The sequence below is a fragment of the Cryptomeria japonica genome, chromosome 2 (assembly GCF_030272615.1).
Source record: "Cryptomeria japonica chromosome 2, Sugi_1.0, whole genome shotgun sequence".
In the NCBI taxonomy this organism is placed as follows: Eukaryota; Viridiplantae; Streptophyta; class Pinopsida; order Cupressales; family Cupressaceae; genus Cryptomeria; species Cryptomeria japonica.
The window spans coordinates 496093257-496111231 of record NC_081406.1 but is presented as its reverse complement, the minus strand read 5'-3'; the positions used below and the strand labels follow the sequence as shown (position 1 = coordinate 496111231).

The 17975-nt window shown below is 35.8% G+C and overlaps 1 protein-coding gene across 1 annotated transcript; it reads left to right on the top strand.

Moving 5' to 3' along the window:
- Window positions 1-10244: 10244 nt before the first annotated feature.
- Window positions 10245-10658, top strand: LOC131864058 (uncharacterized). The gene has a single exon (XM_059215142.1). It carries the CDS (start codon window positions 10245-10247, stop codon window positions 10656-10658), a length of 414 nt encoding a protein of 137 aa, XP_059071125.1.
- Window positions 10659-17975: the final 7317 nt, after the last annotated feature.

Genomic DNA, 17975 nt, shown 5'->3' with positions numbered 1-17975 from the left:
AACTTGCAGACCAAAGACAATCACAGGAGAATGGAGAAAGAGTGGTAAAAGTCCGTGACTTAGCTACCAATTCCTTAAAAAAAATTTCGACGCCCACATTGAACGATTGGGTGAAGATTATAATTGCTGTAGTAAAGGAAATTGATCCAAAATTTATAGATCTAAACTCACAAAATCATGGTTGATTGGACATTTTAAGTGAAGAAAAAGAAAATTAGATTAGTCACTTAGAAGCAAAAATAATCATAATCTCTTCATTTATTTACAAACTTTTTAATTTTTAAATTATATTTAACGCTTTAATTTAATATTCAAAAATCTTATGTTTTAATTAAATTAATATTATAATTTATTATTGTCTTTCTAAATTGCTTTTTGTAAATATAATTAATCTGTTTAATTATTATTATTTATGTGGGTGTGTGTATGCAGGTTCACGTTCCATGAGTTGTTGTCGATGAATTAGGAAACCCTTCTTGATCATATGTTCATCTTTGACGGTCGACCCTGCATCCACCTCGCACTCAACAAAGTTGCCAGATCATCAAAAATTCATAACATAATTAACATTATACCACATAAATCACATTAATAATATCACATAAAAATAATGTCATTAATAGCTTTAAATATAATATCAAGTGTCATCATTATTTCAATGTCTAAAATAATTGGTCGTGACATTGGTTCTACATTTTGTATATTTTGCAATGTTTCAAAAAATTGTGCTTGAGTTAAAGTATCACGTTGCTGATGAAACATTATTTGTAATGTATTAATCGTAATATTTTTTTTTTCGTAATATCGTGGCATTTGAGTGTGATGCATAGATAAGTTTATCCAGAATAGGTGGTAATTGTGCTAGGTCACCTATTAGGATTATGGATACTCCACCAAAGAAGAGTTGTAGAAGAGTGTACTCTTATCAATTGACACTTAACTAACTACAATCTCATAATTAGATCTACCTAAATATTTGTATTGGAATACATCTCTAAATATTTGTATTGGTATACATCTCTAGATCTAGGCCTTGAGCCTCCTCTAGGAATGTAGATCTAGAGATGTAGGATATGTATTTTTTAGTGTCCATCACATTCTCTCATCAAACCATTGGATGTATCTAGATGTTTGCATGTGGGACCTAAAGATAATGCATTTTGTAATTACCATAGAGTTAATAGGCATGATACTCAATGTTGAATATAATTAAAACATAAGATACCGTATAAATAGCAAGGGCAACCTATTTTTACAAACTGCAAGTTCACAAATCATTTTTGCAAATTCGAAATGCACAAATCATTTCAGCAGTACAAACCCGTTTCTATAGATCTAAGAGGTAATCCATAAATTAGAAAATCAATTTAATAACCATAGAATTTAACTAAAATATAGAACAAATCATCTTTCACTAAAAAATATCATTCAAATTATTTAATACAATAAATAACAATACAATTTAAAAAAAAAAACTTAATATTTAATATCATTTTAAACAACAAACTATCTAGGTTCATTATTCTATATATCATATAAGCCATTGGCAGAGGTACCAAACATGGCAGAGGCCATAGAATCCACTACGAGAATATATAGAAACGTAGTGTCTGATTATATTAGCTCTTATGAGGATGGGCAGATTGTATGGAAGAATTTTGATATGCTGACACATGATTGCAGAGAGACATTATTGGGGGAATTAAAGAAAATACATATTGTCCTGGGGAGATGTGAGGACGAGATTATCTGGTTTGCTGCTAAATTGGAGAATTACTCTCCTAAGCTTGGTTATGCGTTGGCAGTCTGAGAGGCCGACCAGTGTGAATGGCAACATTTGTGGTGGAACTCACACATTCTCCCAAAATCTGGAGTTTTCGCTTGGCTTGTTCTTCAAAACATAATTCTTACTGGGAATCGGTTAATGAAGATAGGTTTTATGGGTCTTTTCTGATGCCGTCTATGTGGTGAAAATGAGGAGGACGTTGATCATTTATTTGTACGGTGTCCCTTTGCCAATGCATGCTGGGTCCATTTCTTGAATAAATTAAATTGGCAAGGGCCTCTTCCATTTTCTTTGAATGAAATTTTCAAAGGATGGCCATTGTTAAATGGGGGATTGGTGTGGAGTGGATTGTGGTATGGAATTCACCATGACACAATTGGTGTGAAAGAAATGATCGGTTTTTCAATAATAAGGAGTCTTTTATGCGTTTTGTTTTAAATAAAATTGAGAATGGAATTTGTGAACACATTAATACAAAGGTGTGAAATAGGAAGGTGGGGTTGTTCGCAGTATGGGATGATCAAATGTCAATACAAGGACATTACCTTTAGAAACAAGTGCTCAGAATTACTCCATCTGTTGTTACATCATTGTCATCTTATAAGGTATCAATTGTCATCTTAGCCTATAACATGTAATAATATGCTTGTTGCAAACATAGTTTATATTTACATATTTAAGATTTCTAATTTTATGTTTAAACATGAAAAAATGACAAGACTTAGTATATCATACCAAAATCTTATACTTTCAATACCAAGGATATAGGTATCAAAAGTGTTATTGTTGCCTACATAGTGATAATCCATTTGTCATTGGTTAGTAAAAAATAATGGTATAACCATTACCCTACAACTCTTGTTATACTATCAGTATAACTATCTTCTTCAAAATACTAAAACACTATTAGTATAATCCTCAAAACTATCTTCTTCAAGATCAATACACTATAAGGGCATTTCTTTCAAGAAGGGGCCCTTAGAAATACTCCACTTCTTAAAGTAGTTGCATTATTTTCACCTTATAAGATATCAATGCACAAGTATCGCCCTACAACATGTAATAATGTGCTTGTTGCACATGCAGATTATATTTCATATTAGGACTTCTAATTTTATATTTAAACATGAACAAATGACAACACTCATATACCATACCAAAATTCTATACTTCTGATATGAAAGGTGTTACTGGTACCTACATAGTGATAACCTATTTATCATTACATAGTGAGCAATACTGGTTAACAATGTCTTGCCCTAACGATTCTTCTCCACAGCTTTGCTCTTCTCCTAGCGATTCTACTATTGTTGTTGTCCTACAACAACAGTCTGCTACTGTTTTGCAGCAACAGTCTGGCAGTAACTTTGCAGGGTCATCCCCGCATGATTTTTCTTTGAATGTCCCTAATGGTAGTGTCGCCTGGACGGTTGTTTGTCACAGGCGAAATGGAAAATCTACCCCCCTTTGTCAAGATTTGGGTGTTTCTCCCCACTCTTGAGTTGGGGTGGGTTGTTGCAGGTTTGACAGGTTTGTTTGGCCTGTATAACTCTGTTTGTTTGGGGTTTGTACCCCTACTTGGTCTTCTTGCCGCCTTTGGGTTGTTGCTTAAATTTTTGATAGTCTTTTGGCTATGTAAAGGGTCAGCACCCTAGTCAACGCTGCTTTTTTAATAAAAAACAATGTCTTGCCCTTGCATTATTAGGTTGTTTAACAACATGGTAATATATATATATATATATATATATATATATATATATATATAAAAGAATAATCTTTACCTTCTAAAAATCAAAGTTCAAGATAAATATATGCCTTTAAGCAGTAATGTGAAAAAACTATATTGTTTTGCTATTATTTCATCTCACCTTAGAGAAAAACACTAGTGACTATAATAATGCAACATGATTCCATTACATTATTAATATCCCAAAATCCAAAGGAATTGCAATGTAATTTTGTAACTCATACTATGAATAGGGGATGACAACCATTATATATCAACTTGAATCCTTGGTTATTAGTTCATGTCTCATAATTGTTTAACCAATCAAATTGCAGAATTTATTACATAAATCTTCTTTTAAATATGTGCAATGTAGAAGTTGCATATTTTTTATCTGTATTTTTTTAGAAAAATGTTTTGATGCAGCGGCCTTCACACAAACCGGCCCAATAAAATGCACAACTTCAGAGGGGGAATGGCCGAAAGAACAGGGCTCTTGAGGTGCTCCTTTTTGGGGATCATCATCTATACAAGAGGCTACAGGAATGAACAGTAAGCGATTGGATTTTTTTTCTTTTGTATGCAGGTGAGAGGTGGACAATCTTGGTGGATTGTAGAGATACGAATAATCAGTTGTATGAAGTCACATTCACTTACTGAATAAGACCTCATTACCTTAATGAGAAGGTTGTTCTTTTCTGCAAAGAAGTAGTAACTAGTCTCACTTGCGGTCCAAAAAATGGCCAAAGGCAATTAACAGTGGCAATTATATAATTTTAATGGTGTTCTGCACAAAAAGTGCAGAGGCCACAAACAAGTTCCAGGTGAAGCTTAAATTCAGTGATGTAACAATGCTAAATTTCAAAAAATAAAATAAAAAATAACAATAATAATATTTAGCCAATTTGGCTACTTGCAATTTAGCATTAGGTACCAAGCAGATAGGGGATGAGTTCTTGGCGGGTTCATGGCGGGTTCGAATCAAGGCCTGGTAGGGGATCTGGGAGGCCAGGGAGCCCACGACGTTTCTATATTAGAGATCCTTCGTCGGTGGCAAAGAAATCAATGCGTTTTCAAACTCCGCACTCATACCATATGCCCTCGATCACACAGGTGAAGAAGAATAAGACCTGACAAAGGCAATCTTGGTTGGGCTTTAATGCCTAGGTCGTAAACCCTCGAAATCACTCAAGCTTGGACTCCTGGGCTAAGAAAGTGGTGATAGGCCCTAATAATATCCCCATCTCAGCTAGGGTTCAGAAATGCTCTGCATCCAATGCATCTCTGGCCCGCAACCATGATGGTCGCCAAACTAAGCAGACTCTCCCTGCAGCTGCTCCTTTCATGCCTTTCAGGAGTACCAAGAAATTGGGTTTCAAAAAACCTTCTTTCCCTCGTTCGCCTCCCATCTCTGCTGGCCAGGATCAGAAATGGAATCGAAAAAACATGGGTAGCAAACTTTTCGTCCTACCTTCCGATTTCATCAACCCCATGATTGCCCGACTCAAAGAAAATGCCTTTTTTGCACAATGGTGTGGTATAGGCGGGAACAACAAAGACATAATCTCTTGGTGGATGTCCTCTTTTCCAGGTTTGATCACAATCAGACCGCTGCAGAATGATTTCTTTCTTCTAGAGTGTGTTGACTCTTCCCTAAAGAAAGTAATCACGGAAGGTTGTCCGTTGTTCTTTCAAGGGTCATCTTTCAACTTTATAAACTGGAAACCAGGCATTGATCCGACGAATCATAGATTTGAGAAATCCCCTGTTTGGTTGTCTTTAGTGGGCCTTCCATCTGAGTTTTGGTGCCCAGAGGCTTGCTGAAAATTGGTGATGCTTTAGGAACCCTAGTGGGTATCGAGGAGGATTTTCTGAAAGGTATTAAAGGAGATGTAGCAAACATCTATGTGGAGATTGATCTTCAAAAAGGCTTCTACATTGTCCTAGAAATCATTTCAGAAATGGGAAGATGGAAGCAAAAAGTGCAAAGGCTGGGTAAGCAAATCCCTGGCAAATGTATTCTCTGAAACCAAATAATCAAAAATAGCTCAATGGTAACCTCAATGGGCGCTATTCACCTCACATACCGGCCTCAACATCGAGCTATCCCAGAGCAAGAAGGTCAGAAGTTGGTCAGCGATCAGGAGAATCCACCGGTTCCACCTGCAGGGGAGGCAAACCAGCTAGGCAGGATCGCCATTTGTCAGCCTCAAGACAGAGCTCATGTCTCCTCTCCAGTGCCTTCAGCTCCTCTAGAGCCTCAGACGCTTCTTACTCCTAGATCTACCCCTCGCCCTAAAGATTATCAAGGCCAGTTGCTGCCCTCTAGTACAGGTATGGTCCTCCCATCTTCTCATCTTTCTCCTCATAGTTGTCCTCTTATTCTCTCCCCGATTCTAAAGTTGCAGCCTCAAAAAGCGGTTAGAAGTCTATTTGGTCAAAAGAAAACTCCTTCCCTCTCCAGAGGAGCTTTTAATATCTTCTCTCAACCTCCTTCCAAGGTTCTTAAAAAGAAAAATAGTCTAAGGCGTAACAAGAAGAAAGGTTCCCTCCACCTAAAGAAACCCATCAATAAACCTTTGCACATTGCCAAAATCCTGCAGGAAGAGGAGGTCATTGAAAATGATCTTATAGCTGATTTAGAACAGGATCACGAGCCTCTTCTATCTGATGGTGAGATCCACTCTTCCTTAGATTTTCCCTCAGCAAAACAATATCTTAATCTATCAATGGGCATCCCAATCCCATCCATGTTATCTCCTACTTCAGCTCCTCAAGATCTGGGCTTTTCTTTAGCTCAAAATGCTAAGAAACTTCTGCAGGATCTAATGGTCCAGGATGAAGACCCGAGCACAATTCTAGATACCCCTTTAGCAGTACTGTACTCTCAGGTCAAAGAAAAAAGAAAGTTAGGCCTACATCAGAATCAAGAGGGATTGGAAAAACCAGACTTTGGCTCCTCCCCTCCTAAGAAGGCCACAAATCTCTTATTGAAGCCAAATCTTTAGATGGTACTGCTGAGAACCAATCAAAACTTCAAGACCTCTGGAAAGTAGGGAAGGGGAATCCCCTTCCTGAACAACAATGAAAATCTTATCATGGAATGCTAGGGGCCTCAATGCCCCTAACAAACAAAGGGTGATCAAAAGGAGGATTCTTTTGGTCAGTGCATAAATCATTTTTTAACAAGAAACAAAGCTAGATAATATGTAAGCAGTTGCATTTGGTAGTGGAATTAGCCCCCATTTCATTACTTCCTCACAAGTGATAGTGGACTCGGATGGGGCTTCAGGAGGCCTAATGATAATCTGGAAGCCTTCCCAAGTTAAAGTTGATGGCATTGCTTCAAACAGAAATTGGATCTTGGCAAAAGTTTCTCACCTCCAGTCCAATTCATCATTCTTTGTTATAAATACTTATGGCCTAGCCTCCCCCCTCAAAAAACGTCTCTTATGGTCTTCCTTAGACGTAGTCCTGTCTTCTTTAACTAAGGAACAACTCTTTATAGGGGGTGACTTCAATGCTATCAGAAGAACTTTTGATAAAAGGGGAGGATTAATCCGCTTAGGTGGATCTCAACAAGACTTCAACGATTGGATTGAGAGGAATGGCCTGATGGAAATAGACTCAAGTGATTTGTTCACTTGGACAAATAGAAGGAAAGGTTTTAGCAATATTGCGGAAAAATTAGATAGATTCTTCTGGCAAGGAGATTTGAGGTGCTTTCCATTCTCCCCTTTCTGCTCGGTTATTCCTTGTTCAGGATCAGATCATTATCCCATTTTGCTTTCCTTGCTTGGCAACAAGATAAATTGCAAAGCCCCATTCAGGTTTGAGAACATGTGGATAAAGGACCAAAACTTTCTCATTTTGATAGAAAACTGGTGGCAGGAGGCGTCGGTGGAAGGATCAAAACTCTTCTGCTTTAATGCTAAGCTGAAAATTGTCAAACACAAACTGCTTCAATGGAACTCCCAGCACTTCAGAAATATCTTCTCAACAAAAAGCTCGATAGAAGGAAGAATGGCATCTCCAAATGATAAGATCATCCTGGAAGGTATGGACCTGGAATCCTTCCAACAAGAAAAGATGCTCCTATTGGAATATGAGGACATCTTGTCTAAAGAAGAAATATTCTGGAAGCAGAAATTGAGGGAGAATTGGCTTAGTATGGGAGACAAAAACACTAAGTTCTTCCACAACGTAACAAAGATTAGAAGGAGCAAGAACTGGATATCAAAACTGGAGTCCAAGGACAACCGAATCATAGAGGATCCTGATGAAATCAAGAAGGAAATCACCTCTTTCTTCTTCAATCTTCTAAATAATCTTGAAGGTTCTTAGTTGTCAGAGCAAGAAAAGATGTTGGAAGTGATCCCCAAGATCATAACAGATATAGCGGATTTTTTCAAGAAGTGTTGGCACATCTTAGGTCAGGATCTTGTGGAAGCTCTGGAATGCTCAAGAAGATCAGGAAGGCTTCTTAAGGAAGTAAACAACACATTCATTGTCCTCATCCCAAAGAAGGAGAATGCATTAAAACTGGGAGATTTCAGACCTATCTCACTTTGCAATACAGTTTATAAAATCCTTTCAAAAGTGATGATGAATAGAATGAAGCCCCTCATGGAATAAATCATATCAGTAGAACAAACAGGGTTTGTTGCAGGTCGTTCAATTCTTGATGGGGCTATAATAGCACAAGAAGCAATCCATACTCTCCAAAGTACAAAAAGACCAAGTATGATGATTAAAGTAGATATTTCAAAGGCTTATGATAGTGTAGACTAGCGCTTCCTTTGCAAGGTTATGCAAGCCTTTGGTTTTGCAAAACAGTGGATTGATTGGGTCTTTGAATGCATCTCCACTCCGAAATTCTCAATCCTAGTAAATGGGAAACCAGAAGGCTTTTTTTCCTTGACAAGGGGAATCAGACAAGGAGATCCTATCTCTCCTTTTCTCTACATTATAATGGGGGAGGTTTTGGGAAGGACATTAAAGAGAAGCCATATGAACAATCTATTAGAGGGAATCAAAGTAACTAGAAACTTTGCAGTCACACACCAACAGTTTGTAGATGATAATCTCCTCTTGGGGGCAGCAAAAATCAAAGAAGCTTCCCATCTAAAACAAATTCTAGACACCTTTGGGAAAGCTTTAGGCCAAATAAGGAATAAGGACAAGTTGAAGGTCTATTTCTTTTCTACCTCTAGACTCTTGCAGTCTAAAATACTTTCAATTTTGGATTGGAGTGAAGGATCCCTCCCTTGTATCCATTTGGGAATCCCAATTGATCATGGCACGAGGAATGCTAAATCGTGGGATCCTCTTAAGCTAAAAGTGGATCAAACCTCAAAATCTTGGAAAGGGAAATGGCTGTCTTGGGCAGGAAGACTAGTGATGATTCAAGCAGTAATATCGACCCTGCCCATCTATCTATTATCCATTCTATCTCTCTCAACCGGTGCAAATGCCTTTCTAATTAAGAAAATGAGGAATATTTTTTGGCAAAATTCAGAGGAGAAACACATAATAGCTCTAATTGCAAGGGAAAAAATAATCAAGCCCAAGGTCCTAGGGGGTTTAGGCATTAAGGACCTCAAATTGCAAAACAAAGCCCTAGGGGCCAAACTAGTATGGAAGTTCATTAAGAATCCCAATATCACATGGGCTAGAATGCTAGCTACCAAATATTTACCAGATCAAGAACCTATCAATCTTCTAAGAGCAAACTCATTCCCCAAGGGATCAAAAACATGAAATTCTTTAATCTCCTGCAGAAATCTGATCTTAGAACAGCTCACATGGGACATCCGGGATGGAGTATCAAGCCTCTTTTGGGAAGATTCTTGGGGAGGCTACCCACCTATTGCGAATTCACTTAACATTCCTATAACAGAGAACTGGCTTAAGCATCACTGGGGTGTTAGAGTGAGAGATTACCTGATTAATGACGGTTCACTCAGCTCTCAAAGTTGGAGATGGAAATCATTGGAAGGAGTTCCAACCTCTAGGAATGATTTAGATCAACTCAAAGAGCTCTTAAAAGCAAGAAATGTCAATCCGAGAAGAGGGAATGATTCTTTAATTTGGGCTCCTTCCAAAACAAAGCTCTACAATCCTAAAGATGGTTACAGAGTACTAGTCAGCAACGTTGTTCAGGATCAACTGGATATTCCTAAGAAGTTGTTTTGGAGTTCTAAAGTCATTCCTAAGGCAGGGATCTTTGCATGGCTATCCTATCAAAGGAAGATCTTAATGGCAGAAAAGTTCACAAAAATGGGGTTCGCAGGACCCTCTAGGTGCATCATGTGCAAAGCTCAATAAGAGACAGTGGATCATCTACTACTCACTTGTCCCTTTGTGTCCAAATGCTGGCAATGGCTCTGTGCTAAACTTGGGCTGATCACAGCTCTACCAAATGACATTAAATCCCTGTTCCAAAGCTGGCCTATCCCAACTAAGGAGTCCACCCTGAGCTTAATTATGGAAGTATCCCCTTCATGTTTAGTCTGCGAAATTTAGAAGGAGAGGAATCGTAGGCTATTTGATAACAAATCCAGAAGAATAGAAACAATCTTGAACTCAATTGAATTGGTTATAGTGGATTCAGTTAATTGTAAGATAGCCTTTTCTTTGGGACTGCCTAAAGCTTTCTCATCCTGGGATGAAAGCATTAGGAAAAACTGGCATGGAATCAGGATTCCTCCCTCCTTTGGGAAAAAAGACAATATGAGAAAGGCCGCTATCTGGTCTCCTCCAAATCCTGGCTGGATAAAACTAAATTTTGATGGTGCTTCTAGAGGCAATCCGGGTCCTTCAGGCATAGGATATGTAATCAGAGATCACACAGGAGCAATTCTTGGGAAAATGGCAAAGCCGATCCCCCCAGACACAAACAACATAGAAGAATTCAAAGCATTGCAATTTGGACTGATTGATTGCATAAAACATGGTTTAAATAACATTTTAGTGGAGGGTGATTCAGAGATAGCAATAAATGTGATCAAGAGGAAAAATACTCCAAATTGGAGATTGCAGGGAATCCTAGAAAACAAATTGCAAGCCTGGACAGGATTGAAAACTATGAAGCTAAGCACATCTACAAAGAAGCAAACTCAGAGGCAGATGCTCTCTCGAAAATAGTTGCTATCTCTACAGTTGGGATCAGGGACATCTGCCTATTATTCAAGCATGACCATCGCACTTGACAGGTAAGGGTCTCAGAGGATTTTAATTCAGATGCAAGAGTCTCTTCAGGAATATGCGAAAGCTATTTAGAGCTTCCCTAATAGGGCAAACATTAAATTTAACCTTAGCGGCTAAGTGTGACGGTTACTTCAATTTCAAATTTAAATCTTACCTTTTTCGGGGAGAGTGGGCCCATATTCATTTACGTCATCCAAGTTGCAGTCATGACCTAAGCTTTCCCCGATCCTCCTTACGAGATCTAGCTGCCAAACTGTCAAATCAACTTATGGTTTGCGTGGCCTAAACGGGAGATTTGGCAAGCCGAGGACAAACATCCCTCACCACCTTAGCTGGCAAATTTATTGCGTATCCGTCCCTCATTATTTGGCGTTAAAGAGTGTGCCAACCTACTTCTTCGCATTGGTTTTCTGCATTTTGTTCTCATTCTCATTCTCTTGCCAATTATTCTCAGAGTCCTGGTTTCTCCTTCTTGTTTGATAGCCTGCATTGCCAACCATGTCGACTGAGCCTCCTTTTGGTTTCATAATGAGTGTGTATCCCAGACCCATCTCCTGTTTTTGAGCAAACACTCCAATTTCCCTCTCAGCGTCGACGCGCCAAGTTTCATTCCGAAAAATTACAGACCTGAGGCTCAAGCGCCTCCTCCTCTACTCGAATTTCCCTCTCATTTTGGCAGTCAAGATGATCTCGGGTAGTGGACACCTGAACAGAGATGAGTATCCATGGGACAACACTATCATCTCCTCAAGGTTTGTTGCCTCTCTGCTAGACCTAAAACTTGCCAAGCAGGCAGTTTGGACCCTCACGAAGAAGATTTTTCCATAGGAGGTCACCCAAGAGCTCCAAGAAATTCTAAATAAGGTAATTCATGACTCTGGGGCTCCTCGGCCAGGCGATAGAATCCTATTCAATGCCCATGGAGAACTAATTAACTATTATCCTTTCCTGCTTGACCTGAAAGGAAAAGACTTGGATAGGCATCGGGTTCTCGCAAGAGTTGGCCTTGGCTACCTTAAATGGCGGTTCCTAGGAGATAATTTAGAAGACTCGAGCAGAGAGGATGACCTAATCCAGTTTGCAAGACTCAACGACATTCTGCCTCTGAAAATAGAAGATGAGAACCCTCAAATAGAACAGGCATGTAGGGGTGGCGTTAGCAGGGGTCGTCGCGGGTCCAGACTGGGTCGTGGTAGGGGTCGCCCTCCGAGCAAAGGTCGTGGGAGAGGGATGAACGAGCACCTGCAATCCGAAGCCCACAAGGAAATTGCAAGCTAGGTCCCTTTTAGTTATTTTAAAGCTTACTATTTTGACTCTCGAGCAAGTATTTTGTTTTTATTAGCATAATTTCTGTTAATAGGGCAGCAAGCTTCTGCCATTTAGACTTTAAGTTTTTTAAAAAGGAATTTTAGTCTTATATATGCTAAATGCGGAAGGACACCTTATGCCTTCCATGGACTACCTGGTTGCATTCCTTCTACACTTATAAGAAGGTATATAGATGCTTCCATTTTGAATTCTGTTAAAAATCTATTAGCTATCTTAGCTCTGTAAATTCTGCACAATCAATATAATTATGGCTTTGCCTTTACCGATCAAAAAAAAATATTTAGCCAATTTGATTTATTTGTTTCCTTGCTATTGTAGTGCTTGTTCGGCCAATAGGAACCCACTTTATGAAGCGGTTTTTGCAGTGATTTGTATGTCCTCAAAATAAGAAAGTGAAAGCAAGGAAGCTTGTTTAGGGTTTGTATAGTCACAACATTTGATTTTGGCATTTTATAATACTTACTATTCAAAAATATTTTCTTCTTGGCTCTCATCTTTTGAACCCCAATTACAATCCAATTTGAATTTCTATTCATTTGAGTCATTTTCATGGTACAAAATTTTGTGCCTTATGCATGGAAAAGACTAAAAGACCACATCAATATCATTTGAGATGAGTAGTAGTTATAACAAGAAAATGTGGACAGAAGTCTAATACAATTCCAATACCATATTTCATGGATTTTCATTCATATTAATCTTGTGGAAGTCTATTCAATCTTTTATTTTTTGTTAATAATTTCTATGATAAGTTTTATTGGGTTTTTTTTTCACAAAGAGATTGGAGAAGATCAAACCAAAAATCTCGAGGAGCTTCGAGAGATTATCTATAGCTTTGGATCAAAGTTATGAGAAGGTGAGCTAGATGAACTTTTATAGTCTTGTTGACCCATTTGGTCATTTTGTGGAGAGCTTGATATTGTTTGATTTTATTTGGTATTGAATTCATAGAGTTTGATTAATAATAGTCATGTTGATTATCACTCAAATTCTTCAGTGCCTTGAGCTCTTGGCATGGTTAGAAAATAGGGCTATGTTTTCTTCATTTTCTCCCTAAGATGACTATATCTATCTTGATGGAAATCAGGTTTTCCATTATGATTTGTTGACATGCTTTGTACTTATTGTAGTCCTTATGACGATTGATCCTTGAGTTCATAGAATTTGATTAATAAAACTATGTACACTATCCATTAAGTATGTATCAAGGCACTCAAAAAGGGCACTATCCTGAGAATACAATTGCATCCACATAAATTGTATTTATGTGCTCATGAAATTTAATTCCAGTTTTCTGCAACCTTCTTAAGGTACTCAAAAAAGTCATTTTCTTACTACAATCATTATTGAAAGGATAAATTTGCTTCACCTTTTTTCTTCTAGTGTTGTGTCTTAGCTTTAATGATCAATATTTGTGCTCAAGCTTTAACTACTAACTAGTACTATCAATTTATATGTTGTTTTTTATATTTTTAAAATTACATCTAGAAAAAAAGGTGCATGAAAATGTAATAAAATTCTATGAATTCAAGACCTGAAATATTACGTTGGCCTTTACATTTATCTATTTTTGTACTTATGTTTCTATAATATTGAAACCATACCATAAGTACAATGATATTCAAAAACTTGTTCTTGGTGTATATTTTGATTTCCTCATTCATTGTACTCGTCTTTAGAATTCTCTAGAATCTATTTAGGTTAGTCAAGTTAAAATTTATATCCTTAGGCTTACTCTTATGTCATTCCCTTTTCACTTAATTTTATATTCTTATTGCTAGACTTGAAGTGTGAATCGAACAAATTTTATCCAAGTGATCCCATAGTGTGTGGTAATGTTGAAATTCTAATAATAGTTCACTTTATAAGTCATATTTATAATTATCTTGATTAACTTATTGATTTGATTAACTTATTGATCATTCATTCCTAAATGGGCTTTGTTGCACCTGAACTCAACTCACTAGAAGTGCTTTGAACTATTGTACAAATAAGACAATGACATTTAAGTTATCTAAAACTTGCTCTCAGTTTGGAATAGAGAAACTCACTAAAAATAATCATGCAATGTGTTTGAACAATTCAAAATGGCCTCTTTTAACATTATTTAGAGCTCACCAAGCTTTATATTTGATCAAGAGTTAACCTACTTAGCTAGAGGCAAGAAAATGCCTTTTACCATATGAAGGGAGAAGAACATATAGTCATCTATTTGTTTCTTACACGTTCTAATATTCTAGAAAAGGAAAGCCTTGTCTACAATTGTTCTCTGTACTGTATATTGTAATATCCTTTGATCATAAAGAGCTTTGGTTGTATTAAGATTCAATCCTGTAAAGCAATGAATTCTTTTCTTCGAATTTGTGTTTCTTTTATCAACTTCCATTATGATTTACAATATGTAAAAATATATGAATCTTTAGTTTGTTGTATGTCTGCAAGATATGAAATTCCTTTCACTCATGTCGGCACCCTGAGGTATCTATTATACTATATGAATGTGCTGAATAGCATATGGATTTTATGAAGATTTGGAATTTAAATGTCTTTGTTACTATGCAAACTGTATTCTTCCTTCCATTGTCCTACTACATTGGTTTGAGTTTCTCGTGGGCAATTAAGTCAAATGTTGGAGGAATGGTTCCCTCAAATGATTATGTTTGGTACAGCATGCCAATGAAAGCATTTTTTTTTAGCTAGTTAACCAAGAGCATTCAGTTTTTGAGGTTCAAGTTAAGCAATTTTGTAGTTTAAGTAAAAGAATTTACAGGCACAAAATATTTATAATATTACTTTTATAATTGGGACGGATTAATTTTTGGATATTTATTTAATGGTGATTCCATTGAAAACAAAGACGTGTATCAGAGTGTTAAGATTTTTAATTTAGACTTCATTTTCAATTACTTTAATTTTTGGACATATTTAGTTAATGATGATCCCATTGAAAACAAAGATGTGTCTCAAAGTGTTAAGATTTTTAATTTGGACTTCATTTTCAATTGCTTTAATAGATGTCTATACTCTGTTTGTCAAAACCAGCCCTGCATTGCCAGCATTTGGCAAGAACTAAGCTGCAACATGACTCTTGTTTATAATACCATACATAGAATGACTAAGGGATGACGATCATTATAACCAACTTGAATCCTTGGTTATTTATAATACCATAGACTTAGAACATAAGTTAGTTAATTTTGGTAACCCAAATAATCAATTAACTAACCCAAATAATCAATACGGGGAACTTATTTGTTTAAAGAAATTAACAATATTTTGCCAAAACCTAGAAATATTACTACTATCCCAATTTTACAAGAGCGTGGCCATACACAATAGCGTGTGTAGAGACTCAAACATACAAAATTAGAGGGAAACATAAAGAGTTATTAACCTCAAATTTTAGGTCTTCTTTTTTCCGTAACAAATATTTCAGCAATAGAATTATTAGATTCAAACCATTTCAATACCAATGAAATGGTGTAAAGAAGTCATTTGGGTCTTTGAGAATTTGTCTAAAACGTGTTGAAGAGTTGTTTGATGAAATGCTTTCAAGACAATGCAACTAATGACAAACCAAAGTAGCTAGAGAAAAACAACATTTATATCACCACTATTTCAATAGAAGAGAATTAAAATGCATTGAGAAACTATTCTAAGCACCTATAATTCCATTGACAAAATATTGGAGTTATATGCAAATTGGATGAGTGTGTTAAATGATAAAACAACAACCTCCAACACTTGTATATTGACATTCAAACACAAAAGAATGTTGATCCAACTAAAATTCCAAACATCCCTCTCAATTATATTATTTAAAAAGCAAACCTAGTGTCCAAACAATAAGAAGATATGACACCTTATTTAATAATGTTCAACAAAATGTCTTATTAAAATTTTTCAACACCCATACACATACACCTACTGTAGTGGCATGTCAAGTATTTAACAAAATGCTTGGCATATTGCAAATCTAATAGTTTGAAATCATTTTAGAAAGAGTTTGGGAATAATTTTCTCTCACATGAAATCATGTGCAAGTTATTTTGCGATGGCTATGGGATACGAAGTGGCCTTTTCAATTACATATCAAAAAAAATTCATTTTCAACCATGGTTTTATGGGTATATATACCATTTTTCCTAGCTTCAATTTAAGGGTAGGGGTTTCAATTTGTATGTAATTAAAATCATCTAAGGCCTTTCTAACAAATGCCATTTTGAACACATTTTGCCACCATGGCATTCCTTGAGGCCACATTTCTTTAAGCCATTTAGTCAAGCAACTGGCGTGCCATGCCTAGGAATCCAAATTTTGTATACCTATTTACTATGCTAGTGAATGGGATTGATATTTTATTGTCAATTGTTTAAACTTCTACATACACATCCCACAACCAACTTGGGAGGTTAACAACTAAAAGTTTAAAGAGTATCATGGATAACAAATATGCCATATCAAAGAAGTATCAAATACATTAAAAATGAATACCAATCTTTTGGTGCAACAAGTACCTGATTCATGGAGTTTTTCTTATTGACAAGGTCATTGTACTAGCCCTCATACCCTACAATCTATTGTGATTTCCTTGTCATTTTCCTCTTTCTTATGCTTCTCACACCTCGCCTCCAATTTATTTATCATCTTTCTCTACATATAACTTCTCAACTATCCTCAATGATTTAAATGAGATGGAGGGGCATCATACAACCTTCATGCACACAAGGTCTTGTGTCAAATCAATCTATGCATTAATAGATGTCCCATCACACCATGCCTTGTTTAATGCTTTTGCCTTCCCTCCAATTTTAATTTTATTTTTAGTATCACTTATTAAGATACAACTGTCATAAGGAATAAGGATGTGACATTTCACAAGTCCTAAGACAATGTTATTTATAACAACTATTAAATGAAAATGAGTGCATAATCATATTAGAAAAAATGATCAAATCACTTGGAAAAGCACACAAGCGCCTAATTGCAAAAAGTGTGGATACACAACCCACGCACAATCTTGCACAATTATTATTAATATATTTATAAATATAATCTTCGACAAATCACTCACTCATTTTTCCTTATAAATACTATTTATATTAATTTTTTTAAACCAATTTTATATTTTTTTTTCATAAAAATATGATATAAATCTATACCTCTCTAATACACCCATCCTTGTTTGAGTACAATAAGATTTCCCTCCATAAGAATATTTAGTGTGTAATACATTTACTTTTTTGCAATGGTGTCTTATAAAATAACTTTTTTTCATATTAATACACACTGTGTTAGTCTACAATAAAATTCAATAATTCATTTTACTTTTTGCATTTACGGATTAGCTTTTATATAAATTTATTATTTATTGCTTGAAACCATCATAAAAATCAGTATATGTATATATGCATCAATATTGCTACTAACATGTTAAGTGCAAAATTAAACTGGGCAACTATTCTCCAGTCCAACACTTAATTTATAAATAGTAGCAATAACATCTATAAATACAAACATAAAATTAGGTAGAATTGTCAAACCAAAGAAAAAGTGTAATGTATAAATTATATGAAAAAATTAATTATAAAAACATTAACATCAAACTTTCCAATAAAAATTTAACTTTCAAACATAAAATCAAATTTAAATAATCAAAATATAATTTATAACAACATAAATATCAATCACCAATGAATCTAATAACCCATTGCATATATAACTTGTCCACATAAATCTTAGCCTAAACTTACATATAATGAATCGAAACATTGTTGTTGGCTGCCTATATATTATTGTTCAATTAGTTGAAACATCGATCCATGTTCCAATCATTATTATATAAATCTCAACCTTTTTATAAAACTAATTTAAAAATGACATTTTAATGACAATGTTAATTGTTTACAAAACAGAATCGTTAAT